General features: G+C 36.3%; 1 protein-coding gene across 1 annotated transcript in view; it reads right to left on the bottom strand.

The window, feature by feature from the left end:
• LOC136033084 (pleckstrin homology domain-containing family F member 2-like) overlaps nucleotides 1–25,438 on the bottom strand; it is a 38,300-nt gene continuing 12,862 nt past the window's right edge. The window contains exons 3-9 of the mRNA XM_065713688.1: nucleotides 18,173–18,310; nucleotides 16,443–16,506; nucleotides 15,387–15,512; nucleotides 13,784–13,890; nucleotides 12,664–12,823; nucleotides 8,387–8,478; nucleotides 1–306 (exon numbers count right to left, since the gene is read on the bottom strand). Of these exons, the coding sequence (XP_065569760.1) occupies nucleotides 274–306; nucleotides 8,387–8,478; nucleotides 12,664–12,823; nucleotides 13,784–13,890; nucleotides 15,387–15,512; nucleotides 16,443–16,506; nucleotides 18,173–18,310 (720 nt within the window). The 3' untranslated portion in view covers nucleotides 1–273. The remainder of the gene's footprint in view (nucleotides 307–8,386; nucleotides 8,479–12,663; nucleotides 12,824–13,783; nucleotides 13,891–15,386; nucleotides 15,513–16,442; nucleotides 16,507–18,172; nucleotides 18,311–25,438) is intronic.

The raw sequence follows: 25,438 nt of genomic DNA on the forward strand, positions 1-25,438 counted from the left end.
TAGTTTAGAAATAATATAGTTAATAAAAAGTGTATACAAGGCACATCATAACAAAAGAAACACAGTCGAACAAAAACATTCAATCCGTAACTAAAATCACTGAATAACCATTTTCAGCTATTTTCGAACAATACACAAAAATAGTAATAATAATCGGCAGCCACAGTTATACAGCACCCAACACTTAGAGCGATGAAAAATGGATTTAACAGCCTTTTTCTCAGAACTAAAATAACTTCAGGCACAACGAAATACGTAAATTGAGCACTATACTTAATTATTCGAACTCATCCTGTAGAAAGTCGGCTAGAAGAAAAAAAACACAGTTCATTACAATAATAAAATAAACAAAAATCAAGTACTGAGCATAGACTCGAAGTATAGCTTCCTAAAAAGTTCTTGGCATGAAGGCATTCATAACACACTAGGGACAGCAAATAGATTGTGAGAAATATTTGTACAACATACCGGACATTTATCATAATTTTTATATTAAGCTCGCATTAACTACTCCTTGATATCCTCCAAAGATTTTGACTTGTTTCACTGAGGAGTTGTTTTCGTCCCTACTGCGGGGAATGCTTTTTACTTATTGACTTTTTTATGTTTAAAATATACAGTGACGTTTATGATTGCGCAGAATAAACATTAGATTCTGTGAGAGAGAAAACATTTATTATTAAACCAAAACAAAAACAGTAATAACAGCCACCCCGAGAAGTAAAAACTTGTCCGAGGGGGTGGCAAAAATAAATTGGAAAATAATACAGGACAAAGAAAAAAAATTGTTTATAAAGCCAATAGTACGACCTAATCGGCACCACAGACCTTTCAAGAAAGAAAGAAACACAATTTAACAATACTAATAAAATCATACCCCTAGAGACCAGAACACATTACTGAATTATTTATTTACACCCCCCTCCCACCCAAAAAAAAATAATAAACAAAAGAACTCAAATTCATACTTAGTAAAAAGGATTTCTTTTATTTTACTCTTGAAAAAAGAAATATCACTATAATTTTTTAAACTCTGATCCAGATCATTCCAACTTCTAATCCCCCTATGAAGCACAGAAAACATTGATCGGGTCGAAACAGTCAATGGAATATCAATCTCCCCAGAAGATCGAGTGTCATAATTGTGGATCATGGATCTCAAATTAACTAAACTGTTAAAAAATGAAAAATTTGTCCGTGAAGTTCTGAGTTTCCTACTACTGACATTTAGCCAAGACATCGCCGATAACTGTCCAAATCATGACTTCGTTCTTCATTAATCTCCTTAACTTTTTCCTTTTTCTTTGATTAATTGAGATATGGACAATTTACAATTTTCTCTGACAAATTTGTTTCATATAGTGTAGTAAGCTAATGAAATGTTTAGCACGGGTTAGTAGCAAGAGGGGTTGGCAAACCTGCATCTACAACTTGAAAATGGCAAGCACCACAGAGAGCTGACTCCAACAGCGTTATTTTAGGATTTCAATATAAGCTTTCTCGGATGATACCTCATCAATCGTGGTTGATCTTTGATTGACTATAGCTTCTTTCAACTCTATTTCAGCTATATTTATCCAAACCTGTGCTACACGGTCATCCCCTTACTTGATTGAAAATTTGCCCATGCTTAAAGCCGTTGAATGGTTAGACTATGGCTCTAGCCGTAATCAAGCGCAAAACATACAGTAACAATATATTCCTTTTTCACATGGGAAGCTAGCGGGAGTGCCGGGAAGAGTTTTCTTTTCTGACGAAAATAGGAATAATCTATAAATAACAGCAAGCAAGAAAAGAAAATATTTCGGTTCCCTAACGTAAGATATAGGTTCCTTATTTAAAAATTGTACTGGCTCTTCTCAAAACGAGTCAGACTGAAAATCCCTCCCGAAAGATGAATTTTTTTAGAAAATGTTTATTTTTAGCATAAGTCCTAATTTAACTGTGTCCATTTTTTTGGAAAATGTATATCACAAACAAGAAACATTTCGACTTTATCTTAACTAGAAACTAGTTAAGAGCGATCGTCTTTTTGAACCTATGACATCATATAGAACAGAATAGTACGGAAATTACAGCGCCAAATGGAGTTTTTGAAAAACAAATGCATTTTATTTTAGTGATATAAAGACCAATTTGTAAAAAGCGTGTAGATATCTAGTCCCCAGCGCCGGGGAAAAGGGGAAACACAGGTTCTACCCGCGCTAAAACGTGATTTTCTTCAAGTTATAAGATGTAGGATTACTGACCATGATGTTTCCAACGGTGTACTTTTTATTTCGAGCCACCGACATTTTCAAGAGTTTTGATTCAAAACATCTCCTTTCAAATTTCCCATGTATGTTTAGACCTTATTTTTACTTTTAAGTTTAACGTGGACCCTGAATCAGTGTCGAACAGCGGTTTTTTTTTACAAAGGAAAACTGATTCAGAAACGCATGTTTTACTTTCTGGTTACTATGGGCTGTGGTTAAATCTTTAAGGTTGCAGCCATCAGTGCAATCATGATAAGGAATACGATCAATTTGCCTATGCATAAAATTGTTGTTGCTCCTTCACCGGAACACAAATGACGACCGGGACACATGGAATATAAATGACGACCGCGACACTCAAAGAGAAATTACAGACTGGGACACCGGGACACAAATGACGACCGGGACACAGGGAAACAACAACAACGGGGACGCCGGGGGGCACAGGGGGATATATAAATGACAACGGGGACACAAAGAATGTTCGATTAGCAATCACCATCAACAAAGCTCAAGGGCAATCATTAGAATAACGAGGTATAGATCTGAATGCAGATTGTTTTTCCCATGGACAATTATATATTGCATGTTCAAGAGTCGGTAAACCTGACAATCTATTTATATGCACAGACAATGGGACAGCCAAGAATGTTGTATATTCGCAAGTTTTACGTAGTTAAAAATATATATATATATATATATATATATATATATATATATATATATATATATATATATATATATATATATATATATATATATCACAGGTGGGACACAGGGACACAACTACAATGGCGCGTAACGACTTACGCGCGCGGGGGCTTGGGGGGGCGCGAAGCGCCTCCACCAACTAGGTGTTGGGGTGGCGCGAAGCGCCACACCAACAGCTAGTTTCACATAAAACTGAAATATCTCTGGACAACAATTAGCCTGTCGGAAGTGCCTTGTGCGGGTGCGTGTTCTTTTTCAAATACACTCAAAAATAAGTTAAACTAATCATGCTAGAAATGCGAAATTTTATGCAGGATAAATTTGTAATCATGAAGATGAATATAGGCATAACAATCCGAAGAATGCACTAAAAAAAAATGGAAATATGACGTGATGATCACGAGCGTTGGGGGTTGAAGGCCTGAGCTGCCAACCAAAGTGAGCAGAGGGAGGCAAAATTTTTTCTCCATGACTTATCTTACCCAACTGGTGGCCATAGGCATTACATTACGCAATATAATTTACTTCTTGTGAAAAGTTTAAAGGTTATATTAAAAGGTTTTAACTAAAGTTTAAAGGTTTGCTATATAAAAGGAGAGATTGACGGCAAAACTTTAAATGACCGTGAATTACTCTATAGTACCTCTAGGGGTATGACTTCCTCGGGTTGTATCCCTGAACGAAATGTTTAGGAATCTAAAAATTTCTGGTATTGATGCTCCTTAGAAAAAAAGATGCTCATAATGAAACGATAGTCAAAACTAGAACGAAAAAAAGAAAAGACACCTTCACTTTTTCTTTTTTAGTCTGTTTCAAATTTTGAGTTATTTTATTCGGTATATCATTTTTCTTTCGTCCAGCGTTTATTCTATGAAAGTGGATACCCATCTGTTTATTTTGTGATCGTTGTTATAAGCTTTAAATCGAAATATTAGCATAACTTTGTAGCTTGTCTTGTTGATACCAAATCGAGAAAAATTTGCAGTAAGATTTTCATGCAACTATTCTGTCTACAAGCAAGACCTGGGTAATGGAACCCATTTAGAAGTCACGAATAGGCATATATTTATTTGGACAATGTTTTTCTACAGTGTTGTAGAAATCCTAAATTTCTATTAAAATAGACATTTTCATTGATATAAATTTTGAAATAGATAATACTTGAGATCAGTTTACGAGCAGAACATCTGTAAATTATCCCATTCGAAACTACACAGGTACTGGAAATAAAATATCTTTCAAAGAAAGTCAGACGATTGAAAATAATAAATCGAGTCAACAATTTATATAAACTCTTGACTCACATTTAGCAGACAGTAGCAGACCAACAAGGCAGGATTTTGGCTTCTATTTCCATTGATTTCCACTTAGTATTCTTAAAAAATGAATAAAGAAGCAGAAGAAAAGAAAGAATAATAAGGATATACGCGGAGTTTCAATGCCATTATCGATTTGAACATATTACTCTTTACAATGTATTACAACTATTACTCTCTGCTAAGCCTAAAGGATATTTTGAAATTTCCTTTTTTTTCAACTTCAAAAATCTTCAGGTAATGCACCCTATTTTGGATTCAAAAATTTGCTCGAATTTTTCACTAGAACTTCTCAAAAGAGAAGGACTCATCGTTGCACAAAGCCATCTGAGGCCAAAGTACAGCCACTCTTTAAGCGAGAGGGCTTGCGACAGCCATATTTGAAAAGCAGTCCCCAGAAATTCCAGGTGTGACTTCATTCAATGCGATAACAAGATAAACAAGTCCCGGGCAGGTAAACTGAATGTTTTCTATATTTTTGGTTCTCATTGAGTCTGATATCCATAATCACCGTCTGTGAAAGTAGTATCGAGGACACTACAGATTTAAATATGCGATCGAAGTTGAAAATTTTGAAACTTTAGTTGCATTTGGCTGGTGACATAAAATTTTTGGTTCTTTTGAAAGAATGTTCCATTGAATGCATACGAAATTGAGCTCGAAAATTCTGTATGATTCACATACAAATTTAAAAATTTTGCATGGTTCATGTGCAAATTTAAAAAGAACCAAAAATTTAAATGAACACTGGCAAAAAATGTTGTTTCTCCAAGAATGCCTTCAAGACTTTCAAGGACAGTCGAGGAAACGATCAGCCATATTCTTCAATAATAAAAAGTCAGGTCTTATTTATAAGTAATCCAATCTTACAACCAACTTGGGCATATGTCGATTCGGCACTGTAGAGGGGTTCCGTAAATTACTAGTTAGCCAACATTCAAGTTTTCCTGTTTACGAATAGCCAGCCTCGACATTTGCTAATCAGAAATTGTCTACCAATTTACTAACCATATTTTAGTTCAGCACCAGCAATCGAAATTAATCCTATTACCCAGTCCCCCTCATTTGCTTCATCACTGTTAATGTTTACAAAACATTTATCGTCAATTTATGTAACCAAAGGCAAATTCTGTGCTTAAAACTTTGAAAATCAACCTTTGTTTGACTATAAACAAACTTTCGTCTGATTTGCTACAGAAATTTTGATCCAATAATGTGTGTATTTCACGACGTTGGCAAATAGATCAGAGGGTGAGGCTAATCGGTAAGTTGCACTTATCTCGTGTCAGGTCCATTCCTAATTGAGAACACGAAAAAAATATTGTGACAGTCCAAGAGTTAAAACAAAAGTTAAGCAAATAGTGACTTTTGAAACAACCTGTATAGCTCTAACGCAAAACAATCACAACAAAGCTAAGAGGGTATAAATATTGTCGGTAATGCACAAAATTCTACGTTTATAGTTTATCTACGTGGTTTTCTTTTTTTTTCTTATGTTTCTTAAATTAAAATCAAATTGATATACAAGCAATGTTAACGCCCTTTCCACTTTTTTCCTTTAGACTGGAATGGCTTCTGTCTCCCAATTCCCCTACTTTATTCTTATCTTTACAATTGCCAGTCAATTTTACAGGAACAGTTGATGACATATTTTGTATTTTCTTATTTATATGAAAAATGTGCAACAATTCTTATCTGCATTGTACTTAGAACGAGTTCTAAATTAATTAACCAATTACACTTTGTGTTCTCTAGCAGTGTACTTTCTGTAATATAGAGGAATGAATTCTACAGAGAAGTATCCTAGGATTGTTTCTGTCTAACAAAGGGTTTTATACGAAAAAGACAAAACGCATTAATGCTATGTTAAGTATTACATTTTATGGATTAAAAAGCGTAATTTTTAAGTACCACACACAGGCACATACATGGAGGAGCTTCAGGTCCAATTCTTTCTCCATCTGAGTATTTTTAAGATTTTCCCTTCTTTTCTTATTTCTTTCATATTATTAGCCTCTTGTACGTTTTTTTTTATTTTATCTCTGTACTCCAAAATATTTGTGCTGCGTGCCTGTACCCCTCCACCTCCAAGTAAATATAAAAATCCGAGGTTACAAGATCTGACTTAACCCTAAAATCACACCCAAACATATAAATAAGGGAAGGTGAGTTAAGGCACATCGTCCTCACAAACATGAATATTTCGTGAGAATTTTGCCAGTAATGTTGATTTTTTGCAAACAGTTTACATATTTCTGGCGTTTTTTTTTTTCTATTTTTAATTTGCTCCATTTCAACATATTCATGTACATGTTCCAGGCACAATACCTACCCCAATGTTCCTAAAATCGGACTGCCAAGACTGCAGATTTCATTGGAAGTTTGACGAAAATAGCTTGAATTCCGGAGAATAAACTAGCTAACTAACTATACCAACAAACAAAAGGGTAGCATCGAATTAAAAAAACAAAACCCTGAGCATTACATATCTAATTAAACCAAGTGTTTAAGCTCAGTATTAAGTTTACTTTGTACTTTTTATTTTGTATTTTGTAATTCTAGTGGGTCCTCCAACTCACTCAGGGGCCAGGCATCATTGCAGTTGCTAGAATTCTCTGACAATTTCAGAATTCTTTCATAGGCAAAGTGAACCAAATGAATCATGTATAAAACGGGCCACTAGCTGAATTCTTTTTGGCGGCATTGTACTTATACAGCACATAATATCTTAATTACCCAGCTTTGCTAAATATGACAAGTGGACACATTTTAAGCTAAATGACCATTACAGAAACAAACTCCATTGTCTATATTAGTTTCAGACTGAATTAAATTAGAGGATAACTATATTGGAAAACAAACGGTAAACAAGAGTGAAAAACTTTTATAAGTTCAATGATTAGATTGAGAAGATAGCTTAAAAAACAAAAAATTAAATGAAAATAAAGAAACTTCTAATTGCGACAGTGAAATAAATAATATCTCTTCAGACCACACTGACTAAGCATGACAAAACAAAAAAGGTAGGATAAAGAAAAAGACGAGGAAATTCACAGCAAGTGAAAATAGGAGAAAAATGCAAACATCTTGGCCAAGACCACTATTCAACCATCCTCTGTGCAAAACAAAGGATGCAAAAATTGATAAATGTCCACAGAACAAAATAAAATGACAAACCTTAAAACGAAAAAATAAAAAAGGGAAGTTAAAAGTAGCAGCAAAAATCATCCATCTTCTATCTTTATTAGCATTGAATTTATTCTTTTTCTTCATTGGTCTTGGTGTTTGTAGAAAACTAAATAGAATAATTGTGAGCTAAAAAAAAAACAAAAAAAAAGGATATTTGGTTTTACACCAAAAAACCCATATCAACTAAAAAAGAGAACAAGTGATTTCAAATTCAAAGCTTTTATCAGGAATCTGGGTGGTGTTGGAGACCTTCTCGTGATAGCCCTGAGAGCAGTAGCCACGAACAAAGGCTTGCCTACTACTGTTAATTTCAGCCACCATCCAGCCTCAAGCTGTCCTGGCCAATGGCTGACCATAAGTGTTTTATAGAATATGCTGACGAGATTGGATGAGTTGGAGCTAGTAAAGGCTACCAAAATCATGCGTAGTGGGTCAATTCCTTTGGACATCTGAATTTCTGACTGTGATGAAGAAAAAATCCCTTGACCAGGTGGAACAAAGAAGTTCTCTTGTTAGAACCTTTTCTAAGGATCAAGACCGCTTACCAACGACAGATGGCAAGCAGTAGGTGAACCTCCCCTTCAGTATTTCATATCCAAGCTGGTTTTAATCAGGCAGGAGGGTTTATCAGGATGCCTGGAAACAATGTTGGACACCTTGCCACTACAAAGGAAGGCACCTCTTTAAGAGGGTAAATGATAAGCAAGCTTTATTTCAAATTACCATGCCCAAAAGGACACCAATAGCCCAGTGGTTATTTAGGTGTGAAAGCAACGTGCTTTTGTGGACTGAGGCTCGACTCAGTTGTGTGAGTCTACCATAATTACAATAATAATAATCAGCAAGTTGCCACTATTCATTTTACAAATTGCCTTCACATGTCAAACAAAAAATGATCGTTAAAGTAATGCTCACCTCTTCTCTAGTACTGGAAATGCCGTTATGATTTGCTTCTTCATCTGAATCGTCTTCGCCAGAGCTATCACCATTTGCTATAGTTCCATCAGCTGTAAAATGATTTACAATAAAACAAAGGGCGAACATTAAACAAGTCTTTAATAAGTACTACTACGACTACTAACATCTCATTGAAACATGAAGCTACCTGAGGCCAACAAAGCTGTTCATGCACCTCTTCTATCCCAGCCGTCTCAAACCTTCACTCTTTAATTCCTCCAGCAAAGTTTTAATTCCCTTACAAACCTTTCTTATAACCTCTTTCCACCTTATTTTGAGGCGACCTGCTTTTCGTTTGACCCCAGATGGATGGCCAGGAAGCACGAATTTAGATAACGAAACCAGTTTGGAAATGAAAACCAGTTCGGTTTTCAGAATAAAATAGGATGCGTTGACACCCTAAGTGTTGCAGCTAATGTCCTAATAAAGGCTGAACTGACCCAAGAAGGTCTTGTTCTAGTAGCACACGATGTTAGGCGTGCATTTGACTCATTAGTCCATGGAGCCATGCTCCTTCATACGGCAAAAAAAAAGTGTTCAACCCTCTATTATTCGTACCTTGAGAAATTTATATTCGTGGCTTAAATTATGCATTAAAATTACAAATCCATTTAACTTGTTGGTTTCGAATTCATTTAATCTAACACGTGCTCCAAAAGACTTTCTTATACCAGTAACCCACTGAATGAGCTGAATAGTTTTGTTTCTGTTTATAAAGGTACGCCCTTAGTGTTATAGCTGATGAATAGTTTTGTTTCTGTTTATAAAGGTACGTCCTTAGTGTTATAGCTGACGTTCTAGCAGCACACGATGTTAGGTGTACATTTGACTCATTAGTCCATGGAGCCATGCTCCTTCATACGGCAAGAAAAGGTGTTCAACCCTCAATTATTCGTTCCTTGAGAAATTTATATTCGCGGCTTGAAGTACGCATTAAAATTACAAATCCACTTAACTTTTCGGTTTCGAATTCATTTAATCCGACACTTGCTCCACGAAATAAACTTTCTTGTGCCAGTAACCCACCAAATGATGTGAGTATTTTTGTTTCTGTTTATAAATGTACGCGTCAAGGTGCTATCGCTTCGCTTACTCTTTTTCACAACGGTGTCCTAGACGCTCCATCGAAATGCATATCCTCATGCATTGAGGCAGTAACGAACGTGACACTTGTCTCTTATGCAGATGATGTCCTTATTGACTTGAGAGTCAATCTTCTAAATTGGGACTGTAATTTAACTCTGAGATTCTTCTGTTTAATTGGGTCCCACACCGTTAGTCCAACAGGGACGTTCTCCAGGAAAGCCAATTGAAAAACTTGTTTATCTTCGTCTACCAATTGGCCATCCCTAAAGCAGCCCCATTTGCTGCTAATTTCTCACTTTGAAAAAAAAAATGTGGGGCGTCTTATGCTTCAGTTGTCCGAAATAAAAAATATTTCAATCGAATAATCCTCGCTAAAGTATATAATTCAATAGCACTACCACATTGTCTATATACAGCACCATTCTGGAAGATTTTCTCACAAACAGTTAAACGTAAACTCCTCTCAATATATTTAAAATTCGCAGAATGTTTACTTCATTTACCCCCATGGACCCAAAATTCCGCATTAATCTGTGATTATAAAATAGCCGATCCAGCGATAGCTCTATCAAAATGGAGTTCGAAACACAATCACAGCATCAGTTTTCATCCATGATATCAAAACGGAGTTCGAAATACAATCACAACATCAGTTTTCATCCATGGTATCCCCTTCTTAAACAGTGATATTTAAAGTTGAATGTAAGTAAAAGTTGTTTAGTGTTTTATAGATGCTCTGTATTAATCATTCTGATAGTTGCGATGTCTCTTTTTTCTTTCTTTTATTAATTTTTTTTGTCGTTTTTTCTATGTACTCAGTCTCTATGTACTTTTGTATCGCATAACGGGTTATAAATAAATAACTAATACTTGTTCAAAGAAACCTTAAAACGCATTGGATAGAATCTAAAAAGTAGCAACCAATAGCACTACCAATATTCATATACAACAATATAAAACAGAAATCAAATTAGACACAAAAATCAAAGATGGCAACCGACTTACCGATTCTATTGTGACAAATCAGCAAGAGAACCAAAAAAAAGCTCAAGGTTGGGAAACCCTGTTACATGATGAAAGCATTCAAGAAAAGAAATAAACAGCAACTTGATTGTCAGAATGTTTATTTTATTTTAATCGACAGAATTATTATCAGACAGTCACGACCAATTTTATTCTTGGAACTTACATTCATAAGCACCTGGGTCAAAAGGAGCCCAATAGGCCAAAAAATTATTTTGTCTGTTTTGACAGTAACTCTTCGGAATAAAAAATTCGACATAGGTTATTTTATTTTTAAATTTATTCTTAAAATTATAAACCAAACTTATTTGATATGACGAACTCCAGTTATTAGTTACTGTTTCACAATTTATTCGAAGAAAAGTCCACAGCTACAAGATAATACAAAGAAATTTACCCCTTCCTTCACTAAAGCAGGTAATTACAGTCCCCAAGCAACATTGTACTCGGAATACTACAAACAAAAAGGATAGCGCCCGGAAAATTGCATCCACCAACAGAAGATTGACAATTTATGTAGGTTGAGACCCTAAAACAGTGCCATACACTGTCCTTTCAACCCATCTTATAAGACATACTGTCTTTTTCTATGGTTGCAGCAGTAGCTGTAACATAGGAAAGAGCAAACTACGACCCACAGTAGCCAAAATTTAAAATTCAGAACAAGAGTCAACCAGGGAATTGTTCAAACATTCATAATACACTGTAGTAAATTATACACTGACAACAATACAAAAAATCAACTTGTACTTTTAAAATTGGGTTTCTAAAATTATTTGACGTTATACGAAGTTTGCAGTCATTTAGGGTTGTTATCTTTTGTCATTTATTTCATTATTAATTGCACTCCAGTAGCCAGGTAACCAGAAGCCTATAGGAGATCAGAAGTTTGATTATATATATCTATATATATATATATAAATAAGTTGTCTGTGTGTCGACTGACGTCATGTTTGTTGATTGACGAAATTACACACCGGGACATCGGGACACAAATGACGACCGGGACATCTTATATATACAAAAATAAGTTGTCTGTGTGTCTTTGTGTCGAGTGACGTCATGTTTGTGTGTCGACTGACGTCATGTTTGTGTGTCGACTGACGTCATGTTTGTTGATTGACGAAAATACACACCGGGACATCGGGACACAAATGACGACCGGGACACTGGGACATAGGGAATATAAATGACGACCGGGACGCTCAAAGAGAAAGCGACCGGGACACAAGGAATGTTCGATTAGCAATCACCATCAACAAAGCACCGGGACACAGGGAATATAAATGACGACCAGGACACTCAAAGAGAAATTACAGACCGGGACACCGGAACACAAATGACGACCGGGACAAAATGACGACCGGGACACCGGGACACAGGGAATATAAATGACGACCGCGACACTCACAGAGAAATTACAGACTGGGACACCGGGACACAAATGACGACCGGGACACAGGGAAACAACAACAACGGGGACGCCGGGGGGCACAGGGGGATATATAAATGACGACAGGGACACAGGGAATGTTCGATTAGCAATCACCATCAACAAAGCTCAAGGGCAATCATTAGAATGATGAGGTATAGATCTGAATACAGATTGTTTTTCCCATGGACAATTATATGTTGCATGTTCAAGAGTCGGTAAACCTGACAATCTATTTATATGCACAGACAATGGGACAGCCAAGAATGTTGTACATTCGCAAGTTTTACGTAGTTAAATATATATATATATATATATATATCTATATTCACAGGTGGGACACAGGGACACAACTACAATGGCGCGTAACTAATATGGCGCGGAACGACTTGCGCGCGTGGGGAGGCTTGGGGGTTGGCGTGAAGCGCCCCCACCAACTAGGTGTTGGGGTGGCGCGAAGCGCCACCCCAACAGCTAGTTCCACATAAATATCATATTTTTCTCGATTTCATAAATAGCGCACTTTTCCTGCATCTTTAATTTTCTAGAAGTGGACGGGAGGTTCGTCAGTCTCTCCTCCCCCCATTATGAGCACCAATTATTGTAATACATATTCGTTGAAATAAAAGAGATGGATATTACCTGTTCATACAAAGCGGATAATAGCCTACTATATTGTGACGTTATAACTTACCTTTGCTTTCAGGAAAAACTGGCTCCGAAATTTTGCGTTTCGTCAGGGTGTCGTAACAAGTAAGGCAAACACGAACGGGTTTCAAAGATTGATGGGCAAGCACAAATTTCTTCGAGGAACAAGGACCACATACCACAGCACCACACTTACGGCAATGATGCTAGAAAAGAAAAATTGTGAATCATAACATTTTTTCCTACGAGAGGGCAGAGGAGGGGTCAAGAACAAGAGAAAATAAATGCATTTCTAAGCCAAAAGATTCCGAAAACAAAGATACCGAAAAAAATGTTTTACGGACCGATGTTTATTCAAAAAAAAACTTGATTATCGTTAAAATCTTTCATAAATAGATCCAACAATGGATCAATGATCAATTAATTATTGGGCAAGAACGGATGTTTCAAAGCCATTTTGGCTTATAACCGCTTAGTGGTAAGGCTGATAATGACTGGGAACTCTCCTTTTATCTTTTAATTGCCAAGACTGGAGCATTAAATTTAATATCGGTTTTGAAGAGGTTTCTCTAAATATTATCCAAAGCTACCATCTCCACCCACCTTAGTATACATGCGTGAGGAGACGCGCAAAATTCAAGGAAAATAGGGTTAATTTACCTTTTTCTGTAACTAGTAGCTTCAGAAAATTAATACACAACAGATGTGAGTCACAAAATCAAATATTTCCCGGGTGTGTTGTTATATTTTAGATCGCTTGTAGCCGAGTAGTGATGGTGGTCAATCACCAATGCGTGGTTAATGCTCTTTACTTACATTCATTTTTTTCGAAAACGAAATTACTTTCTATTGCTTGAACATGTTTACAACCAAAAACATTCCAAACACTAGTTGTTTAAGCCGTTATTACCAGTGTGCATCCCCTCCATATTGGGGGGAGGGGTACTATTTAAGAAGTCAATAAACAAATTGATTTACATAACTTATGTAAAAAGGATAAAGAGCATCGACGAGGGCGTAGCACACTCATGACTAAGTGAGTATGGTCCTAACAAAGAAAAGAGGAGAGAGTGACAGAGCGACAGATGAAAGAGGGAGGTAGGGAGAGAACAGAAAAGCGGAATGGGGAAAGAAAGAGAAAGGGAGATAGAAGAAAAGATACTAACCCGCCTGTTGAGCATACTAAAATGAGACTTTTTACAATGCATACAAATAGTTGCATCTGAATCAGGAGTCCAAACTGCTGCATGTTCGTCTATTGGCTTTTTACCGCCTGCAAAGAAGTAATTATATGACTTAGAGCCGAAATAACCGTTATTTACCAAACAGAGAAGCGAAAAAAGAGAGAACAATAAGAGGGAGAGAAACCAGAGAGAAGAACTAAACTAAACAAGCTAGAAAAATGAAAATTTCGCACAGTAATCTTAGAGCCATGAGAATAGCCACAGAACATATCCTCCTCCCCCTAATAAAACAGAAACAACAGAAAACTTGCATGAGCTTACGTTACGCAAGGGCACACTTGTGGCGAAAGAAGGGACGAGCTGTTTCCCATAGCGATCATAGGGAGGCGAAAAAAGCGAGGACTGAATTTCCAAGTCTTTTTTTTACCGTATATTCGTGCTTTTCATTTAGTAGCCTACCACTCATCGAGGTAGTTAGAGACCCAAATTCAGTTTCTTAACATGCACTTCCTCTCCACCCAACTCTTAAAGGAATCATCTATTCCAGCAGCAGAAAGTTCACAATTCTTTCCAGGCTTTAACGCACTGAAGGGGGGTGTTTGGGCCCTTCTCTCAGTATTTTACGATTTTTACCAAAAATTTTTATCTATTACCGTATAATTTATTTATTTTTTGGTTTTCTCTCTGAAGTTGTGCCCCTTCTTCCAAAGAAATCCCAGTATTCGTGACTCATCCAATTAGCTACACAAACTCGTGTTTTTGTATTGACTTTGCAAACACAGCCTTTTTTCTGCTCTAATTCGTCGAAAAATTATTAAATTTTTGACCAGCCTAAACCTGCTTACAGACCCATCCACGCTTCCAGTTCAGACATTGTGCAGCATCCCTACCAGTCTAACAAAAGGTTGGTGGTGGGATGGGTAGCTAATGCGTACTGGGGGACTGATTCTCTTAGTTCTCCGATCTTGCGTTTGAAGCCTAGCGTTGAATTATTCCGAAAGTATTATCATTTCGAATCCATGTAGCTGAAGAATCAGAAGAGCTGAGAGTTTCATAGGTCAACCGATCTCACTTTCTCTCAGTTTTCTACCAATTCATTTACCAAGTCATAGGACTCAGCTTTACGAAAAAAAAGAAAACAATTTTGAAATTATGTCTCGTTTCATGGTTTTGAGCTTTTTTGACACATACCTTGTTTGTTCATGAGTCTCCTCTTGAGTCAGGGTATATACCCTGCAAGTTTCTAGCAGATTAGATAAAACGATTTTTTCAAAGTTTGCTAACTCATTTTGGTTAGGGCTGATCAAAAGTACGCCTAGTATACTTCTAATACAAAGAGACTAATACACAAATAAATTCGAGGACATTTTTAGAATATTGATCACACTTTTCTCACAGGGAAAACTTTTTCATGTCTCTAGTTAAGCAGATTTTTTAGCATAATACAACTACAGAAGAGAAAATAATGAGGACTTTTTTTCCCAAGACAATGAACCAACAAAACCTATTTGAATATTTATAGCATAAGAAGTAAAGAGCTTGAAAAAGAGACCAACAGCAACAACAGGTTAATGTATTAGCTTACTTTTACGTAAAAGATCTTCAACGCACTTATTTATATGCGCCATCCATTCTGATTTTTCTGTAGTCGTTGCTGCATATACAGCAAAAGACTTGCTAGCTGTGCAAATGAGCCATCCGTTGCGAAAAGCTAAAAATAGAGAGATTAAGTTAATTATTTCACAAGTAACGTCCAAAGAAAATACGAAACTGAATTGAACCAGATGTTTGGCACCACAACGTAGCTCTTCGGCGTAAAAGCGCCATTGACAGAATAATGCTACTCAGCTAACTAAATTAGCGAAAATGCCTATGTCAAAGCCCGTAACAGCACAAATAGCTTTAGGAATTATCAAGGGTAAAACTATGATTTGTCGAAACCTAATTGTAATTAAAGCTGGATTAGCTTTCAGTTAATCCCGATAGTTCCTGAGGGAATAATTCGAACACTTTAGCTCATTTTGTAGTCCATTTAGTCACTCCCTTTAAAATCATAATGTATATTTGCTGGGCCACCATGATTGAGGGGATAATACTTTCATCTTTGACGCTACAAAGTTGATAGGGGAAATAGTAAAATGAGAGACTGTATATGCTAGTCACTGGATGAGGGGTTCCTTAATGTTTCAAAGGAAGATAAAGAATCGTCAGTTTCAAATCGCATCTTTGATCAGTGAAGTCAGACGCTAGAAGCCAGAGTAAATTTATAAATGGCTGAAGACAAATTATTGCCAAACATTTTATCTAAACAATGTATAAATCAAGAGTGTAAGTTCACACACACATACCAACAAAAGTTTTTATGCTAGAATAGGATAAAAAAAAAAGCTCCGCTACTAGAGAAACAGACAGGAACAGAGCTAATACTCTTCTTGTTTTCATTGGCAGACCTTACAACCCGATATCGTTTTTTTCTGAAACCAAGGATTTCACGATTGATAAAGCTAGTATTTTTAGAACGATACTGTTGGCAGCCACCGAAATCTTTTGATGCGATAAAAAGGAAAGCGTATCCCATAAATCCCTGTCCATTAACTCTTGGCTGGGACAATCCTAGTCAGAAAAAAAGGATAAAACTTACGGCCATCATCATCTAAAGACTCAAGCTTGACTTCTTCCAACGGAATTATATGCTGGGTGCTATACTGAAAAAAAAAATGTCCATAAACTTCGAGTTCTAAAATAATTGAAATTTGACGAATCAACCCGAAGTCCAAAAAAATACATTGAAAATACTTTCCATAGGAGGGGGAAGGGGGTCCAACTATCACCATTAAAATTGGCAGCTTCACTAAGTCTTATAAAAAGAAAGAAAAAATCTCTATATATGATTTCAGTTTTTTTTCGACTTGTTTTTTTTTTATCATCCCAAAGCTCTGATGGCTAAATGTGAGGCATTTTTTGCATTGCTTGGCATTTGTTAATGAAAAAAATAGAATATATCTGGGCTAGTATAATAAACGTTAGATCCTGAAAAGTGATCTCTTGAAGATATAAGTACCAGAACATAAAGTTTTCACTAGAAAAACTTTATCCTTTTAATAATCTACTCTATTAGATAGCTTGGGGAGGGGGACAAATTTAACGCTAGTATGGTGACACTTTCATTTCGTAGCGCTACAGTGATTGCAGCAATGGAATTAATAAATCGTCAAATTTTGTCCCTTTTTTATTGGAGCTAGCAAATACGACGACTGAGTAATTTTGAAACTGCAAAGGAAGTCCAAAAACGTATCAATTTTATAAAAACATATAATGAATGACACCAGACCACAAACCTTCATAGAGCAAAAATATCACATTTCTTGATACAAACGACCCTGAAAATAATATTGCACTCTGCGTTACATTATCTTAAGGTTATAAGGGTGTGTGTGTGAAGAGTTGTCTTGTCGCCATATAGCACTGCTAAGTTGAACCTAGAAATAAAAAAAAAGATAGAAGAACAACGCCCAAAATACTAGCGTAACATGTGGAATGGTAGTGCCCAAATGAATTATAAGGTAAAGATAAAAGCATTTGGCCTGTGGATTAACTCTTTCCACAGTCTTTGGCAAAATCTTTACGAAAAAATGTCCTAACTGAGTGACAACTAGCTTGAATTGTTTACTTCCTATTCAAAATGGCAGAGGCAACCCCTTTTTCAACATATTATGAGATATGTTGCACTTTATAGCTCACGAAACTATTAGGAGGATAACCAACCTCCATGTGCTTCTATTAATTTCTGCAACCCGCACGGTACCCAATCAAAATTTCAAAATGGTCATTTTAATCAAAACCTTCGAGAACTTTTGAAAACCTTCCTTTGAAGGTCACATGTTCCGTGTACACCTTTCTTCAACAAATCAATTATTAAAAAAAAGAAGTTTCGTATATACATTTTAGAAGGAAGAGACTCGTTGCACTTGTGAAATCAAAATCATTCAAGGATGATTAAAAGCTTAGATATGGGTACTGAAGTGAATTTCTTATATTTAAAGATATTATACTTCTTCTGTTCTTATCCCATAGCTCAAAGCAAATGAATTAATAGAAATGTTGTTCTCATACTTTGCAACAGAGTCTATCTAGACAGCGTCTATACAGACTGTGCTTTGCACCAACAGCTTAAATGTGTTTATCTGATATACCCTACAAGGACACCTACGCCAAACCTCTACTATTGGCTGAATCAATCCATAGCTGCATGGAATTTAAACACCCTCTTCTAATTGCGGTTACTGGAATAAATTATTTCTTTGAAATCCCATTCTCTACCTTTTATAAGTCGTCAATCTATGAGGAGATGTATAAAAAACAGGAACTTACTTTCTTTTTACTGATTAAAATCGTTCCATAGACAAGGATATCATTGAAAAGGAAAAACTGTCTCGATTTCGGCTTTTTCCTGCACATTTTCGTGAGAACCCCTTCACCAACTAAAACACGTCCAGGTACAGCAAGCATCTACAAAGAATAATAAGAAACATAACATCACATACAAAACTATATAATGCAATAATCAATAGACGTCAGGTCGTTAAAATACGGGCAATAATAACCTCTTCCGCATCAAATCGACTTAAACCATAAAATAAACAAATAATAATTACCCATGATTCTGTGGAGAAACGATTAGATTAACTTTAACTGATGGCGTAGTACAGATAATATGGTAAAGCTAATTTTAGACTATGTGAAAGTAACTTTACGAAAAGCTTCATATTCGAGAGTATCAGGTTTTTACCGTCTTTATTTCGAATTGATCTTCAACTTTAGGGAATGTCTTTATAAACGTACATATTTAAGACGTTATAAAAATCCTTTCTAGATCTGCAAATTTGACGACAAAGTTAATATAATCAAATGCGCACATTCAAAACAATAGCCTAGAAATCACACGAGCATGCCAGCATACAAAAAAAACTGGAATAGCGGGTGCAACCTAACGGTTAAAACAGTTCAATAAAAAGAAAGCATAAAATCCTCCAGATCCACTGATGGCACACAGGGTGTCGGTTATTGTCGATCTTTAATTTGCAGGGGCTTTTTAACAGGGACAGATAGCAAGCCTATCACCCAACCTAGCAGCAGCTGGTATACAAGTCGGGGCCCTATTTTGCCAAGCAGAGATCAATCTACTGGACTACCCCAGGATAATAAAAATGAACATCAAACAAAAGAACACTGTTTGAAGTAGCCAAAAAAAAATTATTGTACAAAGGCATTTGGTACCTTTTCGTTATGGAAAAGTGACTTTTTTATTTGCATTGAAAGTCCACTAGCATTGCATCTAATTAATCTACAGAAGTACCGGTAATCCTATTAAATTTTCAAGTTGTCATTACAGGGAGGGAGGATGTGACAGTGTAAGTCAGACCATAAGCATTTCACTCCAAAGCTTGTGGTGAGTTTATTTCGTTTTATTTTCACGAGCCAGATGAAGCTGATTTACACTATTCTCGCAAGCAGTAAAGATATAACTAAGAACAATTTTTACCACCTTTTTTGGAATAATTTCTTCTTCTTTTTTTTATGAAACATAGATACAAAAGAAGATTTGAACAATCAAGCCAGGACTGAATGTAACAGAAGCAAATAGTTATTTGTAAATCCGTGACATTAGACAGAATTCTTAAATAAACATTTTAATAAAAATGATCGAACAGTCCGTAATATATGATTCCAGGGCACACGTGACCCCAACTGCCTAGAGGCAAGCACCCTACGGAATTGAGACGTTCCTCACTTAGAGCATGTTAGCAGAAAAGGTGGGCATGCTGCACCTTGTTAAGACCTGAACCAAGCAAGAAATTCAAATCGATTGGAGGTGCAATTGGATGATCGGAAGTGCAAATTGGGCCTGTTAACCCTCCACTGTCAGCTTTTTAGCAAAAATTTAGATATTCTTTTCCTTGTTAAAAACGTAATCCTTAGAAGAATTTAGATCTAAAGCCTATGGTTGAAGGCACAAATTGTGTCAGTTAACCCATACAGTCCAACTCTATCAACAATTCTTTTTAGCAGAAAGGTATACATGTCCCATCTTGTTTAAGCCAGAATTGCGCAAGGTATTTGAATTTTAGTGACTGAAGGGGGGAGAATAACACTAGGTTCAAACAGAGTTGAGTCATGAGTCGTTACCGAAACGAGCGAAGTCTTAGCGTCGAAATGACACAGTGCAAACAAAAACAATGAGTGCAAAAGGCAAAATTCTGCAGCCAAGTCATCACTGAGTAATCAAGTCATCACTGAGTGGAAAACTCCTGAGTCGACCCAAAACAATATGAGTTCCGATTCAAACCAAAAAGCAATTTAAGCCCAAATTGGACTCTGAATTAGGTTCTGATCTAGGTTCTGACTGTGTAAAAACCAGCTAAGACCTAATTTGATACAAAAATGAGCTAAGTTCGGATTCAGCACAAAAAGAGCTAAGTCCTAACACAGTTTAAACAAGCCAAGACTTTACAAAAGCCAAGGCTATGGCCTGACTTGGCGCAATAGCCATCTAAATCCTGACTCTGTGCAAACCAGCGAAGTATGAGGTGAGGAATACCTTGTTTTGAAGACAAATGAAATCCTGGATCGGTGCAAAGACTGGCAAAGTCCACATCGGGTTCAAAAAGTAGCTGATCCTCGACTAGTTGCAAAAACAAGTGAAATCCCGACTCGGTATAAAATCAGGAAGTCTAAGTTGCAACACTCATGTCGCAGGTTAGAGCTACTAATTTTGTGCCTTCAAATCAAACAGAAAACACGGTGAACAGACTCACACTTAAGGCGATTCGGTAAAATTCTAGTTAATTGACTTCTTGCTATCTCGGAAAGGGTTTAGGTTAGGAAAATGAAACTTTCAGGGATGGGTCTACAGGCTAAAGTATGTCTCGGGAATGTATTTTACTGTACCCACCTCCACTCCTTCTCCCTCTAAAGGGCCCCAAAATTTGCCTACATGACAGGTCTATACCTATTCAAATTTTGACAAAACAACATTTTACCTTAATTTTCAGTTACTAGTTGCTTTTTCTCTGCCTTTAGTTCTGAAAATGCAATTCCTTTTATTTGAGTAAAATTCTGAGCCATATCAATGTTTTTTTTCAAAATTTAGGAAATGTATTTGCATATCTTTAAGACCTTATAAAACTGAATTGAGCAAAGTTATGAAGCTGAAAACAATTTAGTTGTATTTCAATTAAGCAGAAGATCTATTTTGCAAGGTTTCACTTTTATAGCACACATATTTAAAAGGTCATCAAAGGTCAGGGCCCTTTAGAGGGAGAAGGAGTGGAAGTAGTTGTTTCAAAATACCTTCCCGGGACATACTTTAGTCTGTAGATTCATCCCTGAAAGTTTCATTTCCCTAACCTAAACGCTTTCTGAGATAGCAAGAAGTCAATTAACTAGAATTTTACCGTCGATTCATTTCAAGGCAGATATTCACGATTTTGAGTAACTTTAAGAAGAACTTAAATTTAATAAAAAGAAACATTTTTCCAACCGAAAGTAAGGAGGCAACATTAAAACATAAAACGACCAGAAATTATTAGGGGGCTGTCTATTTCTCAACCCTCGCTCTTTACACCAAAGTCTTAAAATTGCTTTAAAACCATTTCTCATACAAATCCAACGTGTGCTTGAGCAGTCTTTCTTAAGAATGTGAAAAAAAGTAAAACTTCCGCGTAAAGAGCAAGGGTTAAGGATGGGGCAGTGTCCCTCATATACGGAATGAAATCTTTTTGTTTTTAATGTTAATGTTGCTCCGTACTTTCAGTTAAAAAAGCTTGTTTTTTTATATGTAGTTTCTGGCCATTTTACGAATTATTCCACGAAATTTCCTTCCCTCTCACCCACCCCATGTAAATTTCTCCTGGAGCCCCCTCCCCCGGAAAACTTTATTCCCATTACAAATTCTAACCGTAAAAATTTCCCCGCCAAAAAGTTTCCGCATATCTACCAATAACAAATACTATATGCCAACAATGGTAATTGTGTAACTATGGGGGGTCATGTCATCTCCAAAAGCAGGGTTATTAGACCTACCAACTACGCAAAACCAATAGCTATGTCAAACATTTTATCGGATGTATTTGGGGAAGCAAATGGTCTGGGAGGTGGGCTAATTGCCTCCAATATTTTTAATCAATTATAAAAGCGAACTAGAATTTTGGATCCCCGTCCAAATGATTTCTCTCCTGGTTTTTTAAGACCAGCGGTTCAATACGATCACTCCTGAAAAACAAAAGAAAAAAAAATAAACACGCATCCGTGATCTTTCTATGGCAGAAAAATAAAAATTCCACATTTTTGTAGACAAGACCTTGAAACCTCTACAGTAGGGTTTTCTCATATGCTAATCTTACTTTTTGGAGGCTGCCCCCTTTCAAAAATCTGGCAAATTTTTCAGGCTCTTAGCTCTTGATGGGTAACATTAACCTTAATAAATATTATATAGCCTGTTCGGAATCAGCATAAAAGCTATTTTTTTATGTATCTACAGTTATCAAAATTCCGTTTTTCAAATTTTAGGCTAGGCCTACAATCGGGCCGAGTCACTCCTTACTTACAGTTCGTTACTAAAAACTCTTTGATAAAAAACGCATCAGACTATAAAAAGCAAAACAATGCTTACGCATTTGTGTGTGTGATTTGAGTTTCTAAAAAAAGACTTGTTTTTGGAGCTCATCTATTAGGCGAAATACACTCATCTTTTTAAGGAGTATAGGAACAAATAAGCTTAGCAACTGAAGAATAATAATAAAAAGGAAACCATGCCCATAATAAACTAAGTTGCTGGCAAGTTCTGTAACTCCCCGTGGCTTTCAAATGGGACCCCCTCCCAGCCGACACCCTAAATACACCACTGTCCGGCATCAACCTTAAATATATCTCGTTGTCTCCTGCTTACGCATTTGTAAAATAAAAACATTCTTTCCAGTAATAAGAAGCTCCGACCATATCACTTTCATCTTATTTAGCTTCTAATTGTCTTAGTAAAAAATGGGCAAAAAAGAACAGTTCTTGTCATAAACACAAAATCAGGATAGCAGTCACATCCTAAACCTGTTATTTGGTCCTAATTAAAATTCATTCAATAAAACTGAACGTTTGTAGCATTTCAAGTCAATGATATTGGTCATAGTCATCGCAGTTGGCGTTGATTTAATAGAGCAATGCGTCTCCGTTGTATTTTTATATCGGCCTCATCACACAGAATGGATTATTTCTGTATAACGCCGAGAGCCAAACAAGGGCGTTTCATTTCCCCTCTACTTCCTGTTCTTGTAATTTATTACATACTTCAGGATTGCAAGGGTTTTGGCATCCAAATCAATGGCAAGGCAAACAACTAGAAGATCTTGATTTCATCAATTACATCGATGGAGGCAAACAAGGGTACACTCCAGGACTTTGAACCGAATCGAGTTTTTGAACCGAAGACAAACTCGAAAAAAAACCACGGCAACAAGATATTCACCGCTAATAAAGCATATAATGGAATTTAGAAACCTTGGAACCAAAAAACGAGATCCAGTAAAAAGGAGGTCTAGTCAAGGATGAGACAAGCCAATGGAGATTTTAATCGACCAAAGCCAGTTTGGCGATTAAAAAAGTAATCTTCAAAAAAAACCTGACTGTTCAATAGTAATGTCCTCTCCACCCTACTATGCAGCTGTGAATGCTCGAGAAGAAAATAGCAGCAGGAAAAGAGAATCTTTGATTTCAAGAATAACTGTCGTCGTAGGACACTAAATATTATCTGTAGAGACCAAGTTACAAACCAAACAGTTCAGTCTTAGGATGTCATCCGCATGGTGGAAGATATACTTTCCAGAACGGTATTCAAGTAGAAGAGCCAGAAGAACAAAATATATGCTTCGTCAAACCTACCAGCGGGACACGAAACACATCTGCATGCTAGTCTAGTCCCAGTAAGAAGACCTATGGGTATCAGCAAATACAAAAAATGACTTGTGGCTGTTTTTAGATGTCCTGGGTACACCTGGCGGCAGAGGAGGAACTAAGGTCTACGGACATAGAACGAATGGTAACATACATCTGTGGATGGTTATAACGTATCTGCGATCATTCGATCGCAGATGTTTTTTAAAGGACCGAAACCGATCATGGGCAATCTTTTATCCTTTCAAAAATCTGGTAATGTTCAAAATTTCAAGATAGCCATACTAATAAAACTTCTCTCGGGACAACATGGCAAGGCCACCCTAAGAATCAAGGTACCCAAAATATACGAATAATGTGTAGAAAACAGAGGCTTATTAGAGTTAGATACAGTTTAATACAAAGGTGGGCATGTTGCATATTTTTGAAAGCACTGATTGAGGGGAAAAGGGGAGGTATTTCGAACTATGCCCCTTTAATTACCTCCCTCTCCACATTTTCAAAAACTAATCAAAAACGGGTATTATAAGTTTATTGAGCTCACTGATTACAAATAAGAGGCTAATTCTGTAACATAGGTGGCCAAAACCCAAATACTTAGAGGACACTTTTCACAAACAGTTGACAATCCTTAAAAAACAATGGATATTCCAAAACTTTTTGAAATCAAGAGTCATTCAAGAATTTCAATTGGCACCATTGAAGGTCCCTAAGTAGTGTCCTTGGAGTAATACTCAGCAAAACCTCTCTCTCCCTACCCCTCCCACTGTTCACATATGAAATTATAACAAAGTAATCTACGGTTCATATATGGACACATTGACCCTCCTTTGACTCGCTTATTATAAATCTGAGCTTGCTTGTTACACATTAAAATATAGACTTGCAAGATAGGCTATTATTTAAATACACGCTTACGAAATCTACTGTAAGTACTTTAATCTACGTATCATATATTCTAAATACTAATAGATTATAGTGTTCTATAGATATAATTATAGCATATTATATGTACATAATCTACATGGCCTACTTACTGAATATATACTTACAAAATAAAACATACTTATTAGTTTATGCATGGGATGCCTTGCCCTCTCTAACACTAGATTTTGTACACATAGACTAGTTTCACCTCTTTTGACTCATTATCAAACAGTTCGTGGTAACGAACTGTAGTAAGGAGCGACCCGGCTCAATAGTAAACGAAACTCTAAAAAACGGAAGTTCGATGCTAAAAGATATATCAAAAGAATCGGATTTTTATGCTGATTTTAAATATATAAGTTTCATCAAATTTAGTCTTTGTCATCAAGAGTTACGAGCCTGAGAAAATTTGCCTTATTTTGGAAAATAGGGGTTAACACCCCCTAAAAGTCATAGGATCTTAACGAAAATTACACCATCGTATTCAGCGTATCAGAGAACCGTATAGAAAAAATTTCAAGGTCCAATCTACAAAAATGTGGAATTTCGTATTTTTTGCCAGAAGACAAATCACGGGTGCGTGTTTTTGTTTTTTTTTTTTTTTTTGTTTTTTTTCCAGGGGTCATCGTATCGACCAAGTGGTCCAAGAGTGTTGCAAGAGGGCTCATTCTAACGGAAATGAAAAGTTCTAGTGCCCTTTTTAAGTGACCAAAAAAATTGGAGGGCACCTAGGCCCCCTCCCACGCTCATTTTTTTCCCAAAGTCAAC

Source organism: Artemia franciscana, chromosome 11 (genome assembly GCF_032884065.1).
Source record: "Artemia franciscana chromosome 11, ASM3288406v1, whole genome shotgun sequence".
NCBI lineage: Eukaryota > Metazoa > Arthropoda > Branchiopoda > Anostraca > Artemiidae > Artemia > Artemia franciscana.